Raw genomic sequence first — 17306 nt, forward strand, 5'->3', positions numbered from 1 at the left:
GGTCCAGCAGGCACCCAGACCCCCCAGCAGGAAGTGCAAGGGGCTCCAGAGCAGCCCCACACAATGGGCACATCACATGGAGAGAGAGGGCAGTGCAGCTGGAGGGGTCTTGAGGTCCCTAGAGAACCCGCAGCTGTAAGGGAAGGGGATGGGAAGTGTCCCCGACCTGCCTGGAGGGGGCCGGTGACATGGGATGGGGTGACACCCGGGTGACACCGGGGCTCTGCCCGCAGCCGAGCTCCCCGCATGACCAGCGAAGCCATGGACACTCTGGGGCAGTACAAGATCACGGTGTGGGAGGAGGAGAGCTTCCAGGGCAAGCGCTGCGAGTTCCTCATGGAGTGCCCCAGCATCATGGAGCGCGGCTTCCGCAAGATCCGCTCCATCAAGGTGGAGTCCGGCCCGTAAGTGCCCCCCGGTGCCCTTCCCACCACCCCTTTCCCAGGGGCTGCCCGAGAGATGCGACACGCAGGTCCGTCCTCAGCCTCCCTTGCGTGCTGCCCCCTGGAGCCGACATGGTGGGGAGAGGCTCTGCCTAAACAAGGGATGTTTGATGCTGGCAAGGACCCGCACCCTGAGTACCCCCTCCTCTCCTGCAGCTGGGTGGGCTTTGAATACCCCGAGTACCAGGGGCAGCAGTTCATCCTGGAGAAGGGCGACTACCCGCGGTGGGAGGCCTGGAGCGGGAACAGCGGGTACCGCACTGAGCATCTCCTCTCCTTCCGACCCGTCAAGTGCGCAGTGAGTTATGGGGACAGCTGTGGGGCCAGCAAGGGCCAGCAGGGATGGAGGGTGGACGTGGGACATGGGTGGACGGGTTATTTGGGGATGTGGGATGGAGGGGTTGCTCTCACCCCTCTGCAAGCATCCTGAGGTGAGCATTTGGGCTCACATTTAACCCCAAACACCACCCCAGCTCTTGCTCTGTGTATTGCAGAGCCACCTTGCAGGCTGGGGAACCCAGGACTTGTCCCATAAGCCTGGGGTGGGGAGCAGACCCAGGGAGATGCTCAGGAGCAAGGACCATCCCCTCCCTACCAGTACCCAGCCCCAGCACAGCCGCAGCTGCTATCACTCCATCGCGGGGCTGCGGGTGCTCGCAGTGCCGGCACGTCTGTGCCTCCATGTGCCCCCCCCCCAACTTTTAATAATCACCAGGCAGATATGCTCGGGCTTTAATAAAGAGGATGTGATAAGATCGCTCCTCGCTGGCAGGACCGCTCCACGGTGCAGATGGATGTGCATGGGGGCTGGGCATGGAGGGGGGAACAGTGCCGCATCGCTGTGTCCCAGCTATTAACCCCTCGGTGCCCATCAACCAACTGAGCCCCTCGGAGATGGAGAGGCACTTTCAGCAGCCCAGCTTTCCCTGCAGCCTCAGGGAGGGTGAGGATGCAAAGAGTGGGGGCTGTAGTGACATGAGAGCACTGGTCAGCCCCTGGTGAGGCTGTAGGATACCTCATGGCTCACAGCCCTGCACCAAAGTTGGGCATGGCCCCCCATGCCAAATCCCTGTCCCATGCTGCCTGCTGACACAGCCCGCTCACCCTGCAGAACCACAATGACAGCAAGGTCATCCTGTACGAGGCGGAGAACTTCCAGGGGCACAAGTTTGAGCTGAGCGACGACTACCCCTCACTGCAGGCCATGGGCTGGGGCAACAAGGAGGTGGCATCCATCAAAGTGAACGCTGGAGCGTGAGTCCCGCTACCTAGGGGGTGGGGGGTGGGGTGGTAGAAGCACAAAATGGGTGTTGTGGGGCACTTCCAGCCCAGAGGATGGGCTATAAATGGCCAAAATGAGGGAGTCCTCCACTTGGAAATCTGTGCCATGTTCACCATGGGGCTAACAGCAGGAGGGAATGGGAAAGTGGGGATTGGGCTCTGAGCCAGAGGTGTCCCTGCAGGTGGGTGGCATACCAGTACCCAGGATACCGGGGCTACCAGTACGTGCTGGAGCGAGACAGACAGAACGGCGAGTACAAGAAGTACAGTGAATACAGCAGCCAGGCCCACACCAACCAGATCCAATCCATCCGCCGCATCCAGCACTGAGCAGGGGCAAAGCGAGTGCCCTCGCAGCTTGCGGGCTGCCGTGCCATAGACCTGTACCTGGTAGCAAATAAAGGCATTTGTCAAAAAATGGGTGCTCCTCTCTCCGCTCTTCCACGGGGCAGGGCACCTGTCTCAGCACCGCTGCTCGCCGGCACCACTCAGCCCTAAGTGCTGGGTGGGGTTTACCTCTCCCCTCCCGCCCCCAAAAGCCTGACCACGCCAGCACATCCGTGCCAGCATCCGGCTCCGGCTCCGCCTGGGCACACCGCGAGCCCCACCCTGCCTCCTCCTCCTGCACCCTTTCCCAGCCTCCTCGTCCTCCTGCATCCTGCTCCAGCACCCCCAGCTCTCCTGGGGGGGGATGCGAGGTGCTCCCCGCCGACGGGATGTCCACTGCAAAGCCTCAGGAAGGTGGAACGCTGAGTGCTGGGTCCCCAGCGCATCTGGCTTGGGGCTAGGGGGGCTGATGGGGATCTGGAATGGAGCCACATCTGGCTGTGTGCACACCCTGCACCCAAAAACCCCAGCCCTGGGCTGTAAGTGTGTGCGTGTGTTCACTGAACATGAGCTTGAACTCAACTCGACACTCCTCCCGTTACACGGCAGTTTGATCCGTGCGAATACCCCCTGCACCCCGTGCAGCCTCCCAGAGCCATGCTGCAGGGCGTCCCCATTGAGCCTCTCCCAGCCCTCCCTTGTCCCCACCCCACCACGGCCCCACGGCCGCCCGGCCTCTCCCCCTGCACAAACACATTCCTGCACAGCGGCCGGGCTGCAGGGAGCCCAAGGCCACGTCAGCTCGCCGCTCTGCTCCACACTGCATGCCCACAGTGAAGGTGAAGACTCTCTGGGCACCGATCTGCAGGGCTGCTACAGGAGGATCTGCAGGATTACAGATTTGGGGGCTGCACTGCCTTATCCCAAAGGGGTGAGAGTGTTGGATTGGGGGTGGGGGGTGAGCCATCTGCCGTTGCCAGTGGGGTGAACCAGGGATCCTGGACTCCTCACCACTAACCCTATGGACCTGAGCCCTTATCTCCTCCAGACTTGAGCCCCCATCCCCTGATTACTCCATGAACCTGGGCCCCATCCCCTGGATTCCTCATGCAACCTACCTACCCATCCTGTGGGTTCCCAGCTCCCCTTTGTCTTTTCTCCAACATTAACTTGGGACAGTGCCTCTTGGGTCCCCAAAGCCCACCACCCCTTGGCTTCCCCATGGGCACATAGCTCCCCAAAGCCCAGTACCCCACTCCTCCCACCCCTCTACACCCTTTAGGTCTCCCCAGTTCCATCACACCTGCAGCCCCCCACTCACTGTCTTCCCCCATTCCTTCTGCCTCCCCCCACACCTCCAGCTCCCACAACCTCTAAGACTGCCTGCTGCGTGCCTTATGTAATGCAGGTGCACGGCTGCAGAACATTTGCCACCAGGGAGGCTTCCAGGGGAGTGGGGCTCATGGCTCTTCCTCCCACCCCGCTGTGTCCCGGGCTTGTTTTCCGTTGCCTGCGGTGTGTTGCAGTGACTCAGGCAGCGAAAGCAAGTCTGGGAGGCTGTGGAAAGGCTACAGGGCAGGTTGGGGGGCTGGAGGGGGGGGGGGGGTTGGGGGAAAAAACAAAGGTGTTTGGAGCTGGAGGCACTTTTTAAGGGCTGTTGCATTCCAGCTGCCTACCGGGGCTGGAGGAGTTCAGTGGGTTATGAGGTGGACTATGCTCTCATCCTGATGGAGCTGGGCAGTGAGGGCAGAGAGTAGGGGCTGGCTGAGAACCCACTGAACCCCCATTTCACAGCCTGTTTCCCAACCCTTTGGGCACCCTCAGCCTGGAGGAGCTATTGGCCACCCGCTCTGGGATGTCCCAGCCTCCACCCACCCTCCCCATGGGCTACATGGCTGGGCTGTGGTGTCTCCTCCTATGGGTCTGGCACCAGCACATCCTCATTTCCTTTGGATTCACACCTCATGATGAAGAAATGCTGCTGAGACTGGGTTGAGAGCTTTAATAGACATCAATGGAACAGCAGAGTAGAGGTCATGTCAGATGAGCAGCTCACTCGGTGGCTGCGCAGCCTTGGGACAGGATGGGCAATGGCACCTCTAGATCTGTTGGGAATGAAGGTCCATTCTTGGCTGCGGGGACAGAGGTGGCACATGGATGCAGCACCTGTGGCTATGAGCAGTGGGGTCAGTCTGCCCAGAGGAGTCCTTTGGTATCGAAATTGCCCCAGCTCCTTCCCTTCTTACAGCCCTTTCCCTCCTTGCCCTGAATCACGCTCCTGTCTTCAAAATGCTTGCAGAGATTGAAGGTGCCTGGAACACCTCTATCCCAGTGCCAAACTGGGCAACACCAGCTCTGGGATTCAGCAGCCAGAAGAGCCTCCAGCAGGCTGACAGAGATGCATTTGTGCAGATGTGGGAGGGTGCACGGAGTCCCCCCAGTTGCTCAGACCCTAATGAAGATGGGAACAGAGCCATACAGAAGGGACTGCAAAACAGGGCACCAGGGGAGTGCCCGAGCTGAGCCACGTCCCTGTGTGCACAAGTGCCTGGCACTGCACTCACCCTCCCCAGGGCTCTGGGACCCCCTCAGTTGCACAGGAGTCTCGGGGGGGGGGTAAGGGAGGGCTGGGGGAGAAACAAAGTGAGACCCCACTTACCTACACTATGGGGACACTGGGTGCTGGGGAGGGCAGGACAGGGACACGGGGCAGCGGGCGATGCCGAGCGGGGTGATTCAGGGGCACGGCAGTGTGCTGCGTGGGGAGTCCGAGCGGGGGCCGTGGGTCGGCGGTCTCCAGGCAGTGTCCGAGCCCCACTCGCAGCCGGGATGGCAGCGCCGTGTTTGCGAAGAGTTAAGGAGGCGGAAGAGGCAGGAAGCGGCCCGAGCTTCTCTCCATAGAAACCCGCGGCCGTGATTAAAGTCTGATGCGGGCCCGATAGCGGGCTGGGGGGGGGGGGGGGTGGGGGGGGGATGTGTGGGGGGGAGACAGCGCCCGCTTTAATTACAGCGGAGGAAATTGCTGGAGCCGGGGCCCCGAGCCCCTGCGAGTTGCCTGGAAACTCCCCCTCCTCCCCGCCTCCCTCGGCCCCTGCCCGTCCCCTGCCCGTCCCGCTGCCATTTATTCGCCATCAGCTGCTCCCTGATAAAGTAGAATAATAATAATAATAATAGGGGCAGGAATATTAAAACATGCAGCCCGCGGGCCGCCCCCACAGCTGCCATGAGACACGGCGCCGGAGCGGTGCCACTGCTGCTCAACATGTACCTGCCAGGTACGGGCGGACCCCCCCGCAATGCAGCGCACCCCAGCCCCCCCCCCTGCCTCTGCAGCACCCACCCTGCCTTCCCCATGCACCATCCCTTCTGCTCTTGCAGTCTTTCACACCCGCACACCCTTCCTTCCTTTCATCCTTCACCCACCTGCCATCCCTTCTGTCCAGCCAGATGCCTTTCTGTCCTTCCAGCTCATCCCTCCAACTCATCCTTCCATCCAGCCACCCACCCCACCCACCCGTCCCTCCAGTCTTCTTTCTGTCCCCTCGGTCTATCCACTGTCCCATCCATCAGCCTGTTTTCCCACCCCATTAGCTGCTCTTCCATCCACCCATCCATCCTTCCATCCATCCATCCACACACCTCTCATCTTCCCTTCCCTTCTTCCTCCAATCACTCATCCATCCATCCACCCACTCACTGCTCCTTCTTTCCATCCACCTCTCTTTCTTTCCCTTTCCCCACTCCCCAACAACCTTCCATCACTCCCATCCATCCATCCATCCACCCATCCTTCCACCCCGTCCACCTCTCTCGCTCTCCCCTCTCTCCCTCCCACCTCTCTACTTCAGCCTGCGAGATTTTCTATTCCTATATAAAAGCTTCCCCAGCTCTGTCGGAAATCGGATTTCCTTTTTCCTGGACGCGTTTCCTGGCTTCACCACAACGGTGAGGCGGGCAAGGGGGAGCGGCCAGGGGGTCGCAGTCCCGTCTGGCCCCAGCCCTCCCCACACCTGCACCCCTTTTTCCCCCCAGATCCAGTGGGGGAAACTTTGTTCAAAGACGGCAAGAGCCAGGCGTGGGGATCCCTCAACCCGGGTGTGCAGAAAGGTAAGAAACCCCCTCCCTTCCCCCACTCCATGCCCCAGGAACCTGCCCCTCTCCCTGGGACCCTCTTGCACCAGGGAACCCTGGGGCACCTTCCCCTCTGTACACCCCATCCACTGAAGCTTCCTATATGGGATATGAAGTGCTGGTGCTTGCTGCTCCAGATGATTCGGGTTGGGACTACTTCACTGGGAGCTGAGCTCCCAACAGCCATCCCAGTGCACAAGTGTGGGGTCACGGCTCGGGTCCACTCAGCGCTTCGGGGATACCTGATGGGTGTGTGGAGCCCATTCTGGGAGTGGGGGTGTGGAGAAACTACCAGGGAGGGAGCTGCTGGGGCCAAGGCATGGGATAACCAGGAGTGGATCGATCTCATGGGGTCCCTCCATCCTTTGGGAAGAGCCAAACAGGGATTCAGGGGAGCAGCCCCAGAGCACAGTGGACATAGGGCTGATGTGGGGTGGGCATCAAGTGTTTGGGATGTGTTTTGCCCAGCTGGCAAGGGGATGGATGTCATGGCTTGTCCTCAGCAGGAAAAGGGGAGCCCTGGTTTGGAGGGGTGGGAGACTGATACAGCTGGGGCTGAGGGGGTCCTTTTCCCTCCGTGTTGTGGGCTCTGTGCAGCCGTGCTCTGCACTCCGCACTGTGTGAGAAAGGACCTTTTGGGGTCACTGGAAGTTTCCTTGGGGGGGTGCAGAGGAAGGATGGAGCCCCGCCAGCCCACTCGGCTGCTTGCGTGGGGTGGGGCACACTGCGAGGGTCACACATCAGCCTCTTGCAGAATTCTGCAGAGAGGGCTGTGGGGATGGGGTGAGGAATGTGAATGCGGCACAGGGATGAGAAATCCCCCATTGTATTCTACTGGCTATGACAGAGGTGGCTGGAAAATCACAGCCCCTGCGCTGGGCTCTGGCTGTTTGCAGGGTGGGGTGTAAGTGCCAGGCTGCAGGGGAAGGAGGAACACAAAGGGGTGCAGAGAGCAGAAGTGTGGGATAGCTTGTACCAAAAGCATAGCCTTGGAAAAACCTGGGCTCACCTGCTTGGGTCGGGATGTCTGCGTAGGGTCCTTCACAGTGAGGGTGACGGAGCACTGGCACAGGCTGCACAGAGAGATGTCTGGAGAACGTCTGGAGATGTTCAAGATCTGCCTGGATGCCTACCTGTGCAACCTGGTCTAGGGAGCTGCTTTGTCAGGGGAGTTGGACTTGATGATCTCTAGAGGTCCATTCCAACCCCTACAATTCTGTGATTCTGTGGTGATGACGGATAAGGGTAGGAGAAGAATGCCTGCTACCTGGATCTGGGGATAGGAGCAGGAATGTGCAGGGGGAACTGCATGGGTGTGAGTGTGGGGGAAATAGGGTGTGGGTCTGCAGGGTGGCTGCCTCTGATCATCACCCCAGGGCCCAGGGACCCTTTTCTTTCCTGTCATCAGTGCAGCTGCCAGGTGTGCCAGGCTCTTTTGGGCATGGGCATTAAGCCTGGCACGGGAGCATCTTGTCCATCCTCAGTGCAGCCTTAAGGTGCAATGTCCTTAGAGAGGACAGTTTTCACCCAGAAACAAGGCATATTTGCACCTTACAAACCCACAACCTGTCCTACCCTGTGCTTGGTGTTCTGGTCTCTCCTTGCATCTGTCAGGGTTCAGCTTGGATCACTGTTACACTGTGACATCACTCGCCTTGCAGGGATCTCTGGCAGTGGAGGTGGGTAGGGCTGTGCTATGGCACCAGACCCATTCTGGGGCAGAGTGCAAGTGAGAAATACGGTGCTGGGATGGGTCTGGGTACTGCGCAAGTACTTTGGAGCTGGGTATCCAAGCAAGCAGCTTGGAAGGGAAGGGACAGCTAGGAAGGAGTAAAGGCAGTTGGGACAACTCTTGCTCCCCCTACCCTGACCGGGAGCTCTGACCTCTCTGGGGCAGGCAGTGGGCAGATTCAGCTGTGGCAATTCCTGCTGGAGCTGCTCTCAGACCGGGCCAACCTCAACTGCATCGCCTGGGAGGGGACCAACGGTGAGTTCAAGCTGATTGACCCCGATGAGGTGGCACGGCGCTGGGGCGAGAGGAAGAGCAAGCCCAACATGAATTACGACAAGCTGAGCCGGGCGCTGCGCTACTACTACGACAAGAACATCATGACCAAGGTGCACGGCAAGCGCTATGCCTACAAGTTCGACTTCCATGGGCTGGCACAGGTCTGCCAACCGGCTGCCCCCGATCACACTCTCTACAAATTCCAGGGCAATCTGGCCCCGTTGCCCTTCTCGGGTATCTCCAAACTCAACCTTATGACCTCTGGGGTAACACCGGCTGGTTTCTCATACTGGCCTGGCTCCAGCCCGTCCCTCTACCCCGGGCACAGCCTCCAGCCCTCGGCCCCATTCAGCACCATGGCAGCCTCTCACCTTAACAACATGAACAACCACTACCATTAAGGCTTGGCAGATCCATCCCGTTGGTGTGGGGGTTGGGGAGCTTGGTGGGGAGGGGTGGGGGGTGGGATGCTGCCCTGCTTCAGCTGTCCTCGTGAGGTTTGGAGAGAGGTGATTCCCTGGCATGGGTGGTTGGAGGGCAGAGGGCATCTATCTACATTTGAGGAAGGATCTTCCATCGAGAGAACACACTAAGGCAGAGGTGAATTGGAGAAGAAACCATGCCCCACCCCACAAACCCTCCTCATGCTCAGTTTAGCCTCCAGCCCTCCCATCTCCCCACAGAGAGTAGTCAGGAGCTGGAGAACCCACAAAGCTTTGCCCAAGGGTGAGGGTACCTCCTTGCAGCTCCTTGCTCCCCACCCTCATCCTTACCTCCAGGGAACAAGGCTGGGTGAAGCAGGAGAAACAGCAAGACTGGGAGCTCAGGGCACCGGGGAGTAGGTCTGGTGTCCAAGGATGTGCCCCCACACTCCAGAGCAGGACTTTGGCCCAGTGGATGGAGAGGTGCTGCCAGCTGGGGAGGGATTTGTCTTCAATAAAATAGAGAGGTGCTGTGAGCTGTGTCTGCTCGTGTGTGCAGGGGGCTGCAATGGGGGGCAGGAGCCATCAGATCCCCTCCTTCTGAAGCCGGAGAACCGTGGGGCTGGAATGCAGCCACCCTGCCTCACCCTACACTCCTTCCTTCCCTCAAGCATCACCTCTGGCTCTTACCCCCAAGAGACAGAAAGAACAACTGGGTTTCCTGGGAGATCCCTCTGGGGCAGCTGCAGGTGAGGGGAGCCAAGCCTGGGGCTCCTCAGTGCCATAAAGGGTCTCTGGGCAGGTTGCAGTGTTGCCCTCAGACCTTCTCCCTGCCCCCTAGGTCACAGCTGACACAGGAGGGATGGCTCTGTGCTGCCTTCTCTGCATTCCGTCAGGGTCCAGTCACTCTCCTGGCCCTGGTAGCATCTGCTCAGCCATGCCCTCTCTGCTCTAATCAGCTTAAGAGAGGGGATCTGATGGCAGCATGTCTTCCAGGGAGGGCTCAGGCTGCAGGATGGGGGGTCTTGACGTCATGATGTAGGGAGCCCATGCCTACAACAGAGGGCTTAAGGGGGGGAGTTTCATCTGGTGCCCCTGAGCCCTGCACAGGCTGGTCGAAGGAGGTGAATAGGGGGAAGAAGAGAAGCCAGAAGCAACAAGCAATCATGCTGGAGACTGATCTCCCCCTCCCCTTCCCCCCACCCCTTCCTCCCCCCGCTCCAATTTTGGCCTCTCAAAGGTAAAAGGTGGGGAGGGGCAGCTGGACACAGCTGGCTTCATCATAGCCAGGGCAAGGGTATGTGTCCTCATCAGGGGAACGGGCGTCAAGGCTTAGGAAAATACATGACGCAGGGGCAGGATGGGGATTAAGGGATGTGGGTCACTAGTAGCTCCTTGCCACCGTCTCACTCCTGTCCCTCTGCCAGCACTTGTAGCAGGGAAGCTCAGGTCTTCGCTCATTCTCAGCCCCACAAGGGCAGCTCCCTACTGGACTGGAGCCCAGGTGTACTGGGAAGGGAAAAAAACACCACCCACCCTATGTAACAGGCTGAGGGTTTGCTTGGCTCTGCTCTGAGCTCACCCAGCAGAATCCCCTTGCTTGGTTCCCCCCTAGAAGCAGGGAGTATGCCCTGAAGGGATCAGACAGGAGGAAGGTGGGGTACCCATGCAGAACTCTCCAGCGATGCTGTCTGTCCGAGGATGCAGTGCTGTCACCATGGCAACTTGGAATGCTCCCATCCCCAGACCCCACTGGGAGCAGTTCCGTCCATGTGATGCTCAACAGAGGGGTCCAGAGTACCGCATCCCACCCAGCACGGCTGCCCCTCACCCTGCATCCCCCTGCCCCAGCCCAGCAACAGCATTGCTCTCTTCTGTCTCCAAAACCACCGCTTAAGAGCAGACTGCAGCAAAATCCTACCAATGGCTGAGCGGGGCTGAGCCCAACACGTGGCATGGACCGTCCCCAGCCCTGACTGGGGGTGCTCAGCCCAGGAGAGTGACGTGGAAGCACCATCCCCAGCAGTGGGGTGCATGGGCTTAGTATGCTGCAGGCTCCAGACTTACCTGATACCTCAGCTGCTACACTGCTCCTTGCATTCATACACAGCAGAAGGAGAATGGGTGCTGTCTGCAACCGTCCATGAGGGTGGAGAGGAGCTGGGGGGATATACAGCTGCAGCTCTTGCTCTGCTGCTCACCAAAATGCAGCCCCAACTCTGGGTGCTCAGCAAGGAGTGAGGTGGGGGGCAGGGTCCCAAAGGGCCTCAGCCTGTGCAGAGCACATGGTCTCAGAGCTGTTGGTGCTGCCTCATCATTAAAGGCAGGAGGAAGGTTTTATCCTGCTGTAAAAAAAGAATTCTTATTGTCTGGTTTCTCTTCCTTCTGTTTAAGCAGCAAGAGGGGAGAACTGAGCCCTGCCCATGACAGGATGGCATGTGGACTCCCCACCTCCAACTCCCCCATGTCCTCCCAGCCCCCTTGTAAGGGATGGAGAAGCCCTCTCCCTTTTTAGCTCCATGACCACTTCTCATTTCTCATGCTGGGAAGAGCCTTTGCAGCACATCCAGGTGAAGTTTGCCTCCCTGCCCAGCCCTTCACCCCCTCCAGCTCTCCCCATTCCCACCTTTTTCCCTCTCCACTTGCTAGCTCTGCCAGCATCCCAGTGCTGAGCTGCTGACTCACATCCTCCTTCCAGACACAGCCTTCCCTCAGCCTTGCTCCCTGCATGGGCTGCTTTGCTTCCATCCAGGGGGCTCAAGCCCTGGCAGAAGATCTAGTGCTGTGCCCCGCTCCCAGAGCTGCCCTTTGCACCCAGGACACCTTCGCAGAGTCTAGCTAAGTGATGTCTCCGTGCACCTGTTCTGCAGACACACAGAGGAAGGGGATAGCCAGCCTCCAGGTGTCCAGGCAAGGAGAGCATCTCCTGCCCAGCTGAGCACTGAGACCTTGGGCTGGACGCTGCAGAGGGCACAGGCTGGCCTGTGGAGGACTGGATTAATGCGCTAATGCCAGATTAAGCTGTAATACGGGACTTCTGACGAGGAGCCCAGCTCTGTGCTCCCCCCCACATCCCAGGGTCCTGCCCTGGGACACAGCTGAGTACCCCTGGCTGTGCAGCCAGCAGCTGGGATGACACAGACAGGGAGACAGGCAGCATGCAGCAGACCCCCTAGGTAATCCCCAGCAGCTGTGACCAAGCCTCACCCAAACCCACAAACCCTCCCCACTTCAGTGGAGCAGCAGCAATTCAGAGCCACAAAGGAGACAGGGCCCAGACAGCTCCCACAGAGACAGGAGAGAGACATTCCACTTCAGTCTGCCTCAAGGAACATATTATCCATCATCCATCACTGCAGCCCAAGGATGCAAGCCATTTGGTGTTGCAGGGCACTGATCCCTACCCATCCGCTCAGGCTGGAGATGGTTTCTTCCCACAGAGCTGCTCTGATGAATGCTGCCAGCTCTTAATAGCCAGAGTGCAGCTTCTCTGCTGTCTGTCCATCAGAAGGCACAGCTCACCAGGCTGGCTGCTGCCACCACATTGTTTGTCTGTACCTTGTGCCATTGCTATGAGGACATCAAGCACACGGAGCATGCACTGCAGGCAGAGCAGCAGGGCTCTGGGACTGCACAGGGCTGTCACTTTGTGAGCTCTGGGCAGATAAAAAACCCTTTCATTGATGACTATACAGCTTGGAGGAGGCACATTGCACACTGGTGGGGAGCAGCAGAAGTATGCTGCAGCCTCAGGAGGAGCTGCACCCAGCAGCCTGCTCCTCCCCAGTAACCTCCTATGCTGGTCTCAGAGGGAGTAAGGTGGGATCTGTGCTCCCTGTTCTCCTAGCAGCCACACAGGTTGCTCTGGGGGAGAAGAAAACCAGACATTTCTCCTTCAGAAAAGCTGAGGCTGAGCTGGCGATTCGAATTTAAATGCATAGGAGCATCTGAGCTCGTCTCCCATTCCTTGACATTTCCAGAGACTCCAAGCTGTCTTCAATTACCAGTCTGCAATTAGCTCTTCCTAAATCCCCCAATGAGGCCCAGCACTCTTAATCAATGAAACACAAGGGAGGAGGGGAAGGACACAGCCTCTCTGCAGCTGGAAGCATTTTACATGCCAGGACTTGAGGCTGAAAGGACCCTGTTAGTGTCTCTAAGGAAGACCTGTAGGGCGGGGAACCTTGGTGAGCACTGGCACCTCGTTCAGTAGTGAAGCCCTGGGGTCTGCAAAAAGCCCTGGCTCAGGGCAGAGATGGCTGGTACCCAACTTGGATTGCATCCCTCATGAGGCTGCAAACCCCTCTTGCTAGGCTTCATCACACTGTTCTGCAGTTCCCTCTCTAAAATCCTGGTAGAGAAGAGTCAGAATTCCCTCAGCAGCCCCATAGGAGCTCTAACGGGTCTGATTCCAGATATGTTTGAGTCATAGCAAGCCAGAGCTGCCACCACCCCCAACACAAAAAAGGGTATAGCCAAATTTGGGGTGAGATGAGGTTGTGAGTACATTTTGGCCCAGGCAGCTCCCCCACAAGGTCACACAAATGTCAGTATAAAGAATGAATCAGAGCACATAGTAGGCACAGGGAGTATGGGAGCAGCAGAGGTCTCAATGGGTGCACACACCACAGAAAAGCTTTGCACAGCACCCTGCCAGCTCAGACCCCATCACAGGGACATCTGTGCTGTCTTCCTGGCTGTACAGCTTTGCCTGAATGAGCCAGATTGGGCCTAATTAGCAGCTCTGCTGATGCAGACAAAGGTAGGGAATCCAGCTTACCCTCCATGACCTGCAGAGCCAGCACAGCTCTTCCTAGCTGAGGAGAACCCAGGGGTCTGGCTCGAAGGAGCTGGGAAGCGCTAGATGCAGACCCTGATAGGAGAGCACACGCAAGGGATCCTGCAGGAGGAGCCCCAGAAAACTGAGCAGCTGGAGGCATAGCAACCAGCTCTGAGAAACTCCACCCTGCTCCCCCGGGGTCTGCAGAAGCACAGGGCTGGTAACTGGGCTAGCAACACAGCTCTCATGGCCTGCTGCTACCAGAGAAAGCAGTCAGGCCCTGCAGAGCACAGGCAGAAAGGAGGGAGGGTGGGGTATCTTTAGGCAAGAGAAAAAAAAAAAAGAGAAAGAAAAAAGAGGTGACGTGACATGCACTGTGTGCTCCTGGTTACATTCATTGCAGCAAACAGACAGCAGGCATTTCATCTGCAATGGAGGAGGCCAGGATTGCTCACAGGGAGCCAAGGATGGACACAGCAAACAGTAGTGAAATTCTGACCCCACACATCACCATGGAGAGGAAAGTTCCCCCTGAGAATCAACCCCCCACATTTCCTTGGGGAGGAGAGGGGCCACCCCCCAGCTTCCCTTCGCACCCCACAGCCCAGCAAGTTCAGGGAGCCAGCACCAGGCCCATCCAGGCCACCTCTTTATTCTCCAGTGAAGCAAAGCAAGAGGAGAGGAACCCCTCCCTCCCCAAACCCAGAACTCCCACCCCAGCCCCCTAGGCCTCCTCTGGCACATACACCATTCCCCACAGCAAGCCGAGGTGGGGAGGGGGATAAGAAGGATAAAGGGGAACGCTGCTTACCCCACAGGTGCCCCTGCTTAGGGTGCTACACCCTGGGGAGTCAGGGGGAAGGGAGCAGGAAGCCTCCCCCCAGCTGCTCAAACAAAGGGAGGAGCAGGTGGCCGCCCAGCTGAAGGGCCCACCACACCCGGGGGACTCCCACTCCCTTGGAGGACAACCCCCCCACCCCCATAACCGGGCAGCCAACATCACCCGTGACACAAAGGCCCGCGCCCCCCCACCCCCAGCCCGCTCCCCCCCTCCTTCCCCGCCGCCCTTTGTCTGCTCGGCTGTGTCGCGGCGGCGGCTTCAGCACCACGGACAGCCCCGCTGTGCTCTGCTCGTGGCTGCGGGGACACGCACCGGTTCCGCAGCCCCCACGCCCTCCTCCCCCCACCCCCCCCTCGCCCCAGGCTGCGTTGTTGCCGTTGTTGGTTTTCCTTTCCGTTTTTGCCTATCGAAAACACATCCGAGAGCCTCCGCTCCTCGGCAGCCCCCCCCATCCCCGTCGTGCAGGCGGAAGGCCAACCCACTCCCCCCCCCCCCCGGTCTTCGCCGCCGTCTCGGTGTCCCGGAGGGTGGAAGGGGAGAGGGTGGGGAAACGGCCGAATCCGGAGCGGGGAGGGTCCAGGCAGCGTCTCCGCGAAGGGGAGAAGGCGAGGAAGATCGGGGTGTGGGGGGGGTCCAGCAGTCCTTCGCCTCCCCCGCCCCTCGGTGCGCGGCCCCTTCCGTCCCCAGGGGCCCGGTACCTCCCTAGCGGTCCAGGCTGATCGTCCAGTGCTTGGACCCGTCTCCGCCCTCGCCCTCGCTCTTGAGGTCCTGGAAGAGTTGCGTGAAGTAGTGCGGGTCCGCGTTGATTCGCAGCATCTTGGCGCTCAGGCGCTGGATGATGCCCAGGCAGCGCTCCCAGAAGCGGCCCTTGTCGCCCTCCACCAGGAAGGGTTTCAGCGGGTACGAGATCTCGTTGCCCATGTAGGAGTAGGCGAGATAGAGGCAGGTGAGGAAGGCGGCCTGCAGCTCGGCCTGGCTCCCGATGTCTTCTCCCCGCAGAGCCTCCCGGCACAGCAGGTACACGAACACCAGGTTGGCCGGGGTGATGAAGCCCTGGTCCTGCCAGCCCTGCAGCAGCAGCGAGCGGTCCACGCTGCGGAACCAGGAGATGAGCTCGCCGGGGCTCAGCTCCTTCAGGCGATAGCAGCGGCGGCACACGAAGTCCCCCAGGCAGCGCAGCAGTTCTCCGGTGGACGCCTGCACGACCACGCGGCGCGGCGAGCCCGGGGCGCGGCTACTGGGGGGCGGCGGCGGTTTGCCCCCACCGGAGCCGGGGTGCAGCTCCTGGGGCGCCGAGGGCACGGTGGGCACCGGCACGGCCAGCGGGCCCTGCTTGGCTCCGTCGGACGGCCCTCCCAGCGATTTGCGCAAGTTCTCGCGGTTGCGCTGCACCACCAGCGGGTCGGGTTGGGCCCCGGGGGGGGGCCCTCCGCCGGGCTTCGGCGTCACCTTCTTGGTGCTCTTCTTCTTCTTGGCCGAGGCGGCCACCAGCCGCTTCCAAGTGAGCGCCGAGATGAGCACTCCGGGCCTCTTCAGCCGGCTCTCGCCCTTTCCCGGCAGCCTGCCCGGAGCCTTGTCGGCCAGCAGCCCCCCGCCGCCGCCGCCTTTGCCCGAGGAGGCGGCGGGGGACAGGGAGAGCACCGTGCCCATGCTAACGCCGAGCGGGACGGGCGTGCGGGGGCCGGGACGCCGGCACCGCCCATAGGAGGCCGAGGTGCCGCGGAGGAGAGGCGGCCCGCACCGGGGCCGCGGTGCCCGAAGGATGCTCCGCCGCGCCCGCTCTGGGCTCAGCGCCCTTCGCTGCAGCCCAGCCGCTGCCCCGCCGCTCCCCGCCTCCCCGCCGGCAGCCAATCGGCTCCGCACGGGGCCCCGGTGCGGCCCGCCCCCTCGCCGGTGGGCGGTGGCGGCTGCGGGGGAGGGGGGGGTGCTGGACCGGCGCGGTTCCTCTGGGCGGCGGCCGTCCCGCCGTGACCTTCACTGCCGCCTCTATGGGCCCCGCGGGTACCAGTCTGTGTACCGGGGATGTGGGGGACATGCAGGGATGGGGAAAAGAGATGGTGTTGGGAGCACCTCAGGGCTTGGCCGCCCCCACCCTGCTCCTTGCTCGAGAAGGCTCAGGATGGAGCGGCCCAGCCCAGCTGAGCATCCAGAAATGATGCTGGGAGGAGATGCAGGTGGCCATAGGAGTGGGGAGCCCTGTACGATGCCAAGGGGGGAGGAGGAAGGTGGATGCATGCAGTGTGTGCACTTGGGGGCAGCTAGAGAAGGTTTGGGGCTGGGGAAAGGCTGCCCACGTGGAGCCACCACGGAGGGACTGGCCTCGGTGGGAGAGCCCCAGGAGCCATGAGAGCCACCCTGCCCCTGGGTATGTCTCTGCAGAGTGCTGCTCCCCACTGCCTGCTCCAGGCTGGCAAGAACCCCCCTGCACCTGCTGTGCAACAGCACAGTGCATCCTCCGTCCAGCTGTCCTATTCCTGTTCTGCCTTTTCAGCCCCAGAGGGGAGATTTCCAACTGCTCTGACCATTGCCAACATCAGACTAAAGTCAGGGTGCTTAGAGACAGGAAGGAGGGGGAGGATGCTGCACTTCTGCATCACTGCAAAATGGTGTGCGATCAACCAGCCGTGTGCACGCAGCCTGCTTCTCCCCCTCCAGATCTGAGCATGGCATGGATGGAGCCTGCACCCTCTGCCTCCCTGCCCCTCACTGGAGGATGCTCCTGTGTTTCTCAGTAGCTGGAGGATGGATCCTGCAGCTCTGATGGCTCCAGCTGGTGCCAGGCATCCATTAGGAACAAAACGCCCCAGTTGCCTGGACTGCTCCTGCATGTAAAGTGCCTGAGAGCTGGGAGAGGCAGCTGGGAAAGGGTTCAGGGAGAACGTATCGATGATGCATTTCAATATAGCATTTTAACTGTGAAATTAACACGTCAGTGCCAGGATGTAGCTGTTGCTGGATAGAGCCAGGCTAACAGGCGGTAATGAATTATCAGCCAGGAGGAGCTAAGGCAACCCCCCCCTCCCCCCCTTTCTCCCGCAGTGCTGCTGCTGGAGGTGTTTGAAATGGAAACGCA

At 60.2% G+C, this 17306-nt stretch overlaps 3 protein-coding genes across 3 annotated transcripts; 2 read left to right on the forward strand and 1 right to left on the reverse strand.

Moving 5' to 3' along the window:
* Positions 1 to 246: 246 nt before the first annotated feature.
* On the forward strand, positions 247 to 2063 carry CRYBA2 (crystallin beta A2). The gene is made up of 4 exons (XM_065750464.1): positions 247 to 404; positions 600 to 741; positions 1555 to 1697; positions 1907 to 2063. The coding sequence occupies exons 1-4, from the start codon at positions 247 to 249 to the stop codon at positions 2052 to 2054; spliced, it is 591 nt and encodes a 196-aa protein (XP_065606536.1). The 3' UTR covers positions 2055 to 2063.
* A 2994-nt stretch (positions 2064 to 5057) lies between these two features.
* FEV (FEV transcription factor, ETS family member) lies at positions 5058 to 8774 on the forward strand. The gene is made up of 3 exons (XM_065750667.1): positions 5058 to 5326; positions 6084 to 6158; positions 8080 to 8774. The coding sequence occupies exons 1-3, from the start codon at positions 5275 to 5277 to the stop codon at positions 8589 to 8591; spliced, it is 639 nt and encodes a 212-aa protein (XP_065606739.1). The 5' UTR covers positions 5058 to 5274; the 3' UTR covers positions 8592 to 8774.
* Positions 8775 to 14629: 5855 nt separating this feature from the next.
* On the reverse strand, positions 14630 to 15883 carry CDK5R2 (cyclin dependent kinase 5 regulatory subunit 2). The gene has a single exon (XM_065750583.1). The coding sequence runs from the start codon at positions 15881 to 15883 to the stop codon at positions 14936 to 14938; it is 948 nt and encodes a 315-aa protein (XP_065606655.1). The 3' UTR covers positions 14630 to 14935.
* Between the last annotated feature and the right edge of the window lie 1423 nt (positions 15884 to 17306).

Source organism: Cyrtonyx montezumae, unplaced genomic scaffold, assembly GCF_038088225.1.
Source record: "Cyrtonyx montezumae isolate F1298 unplaced genomic scaffold, pur_monq_1.0 scaffold_7, whole genome shotgun sequence".
In the NCBI taxonomy this organism is placed as follows: Eukaryota; Metazoa; Chordata; class Aves; order Galliformes; family Odontophoridae; genus Cyrtonyx; species Cyrtonyx montezumae.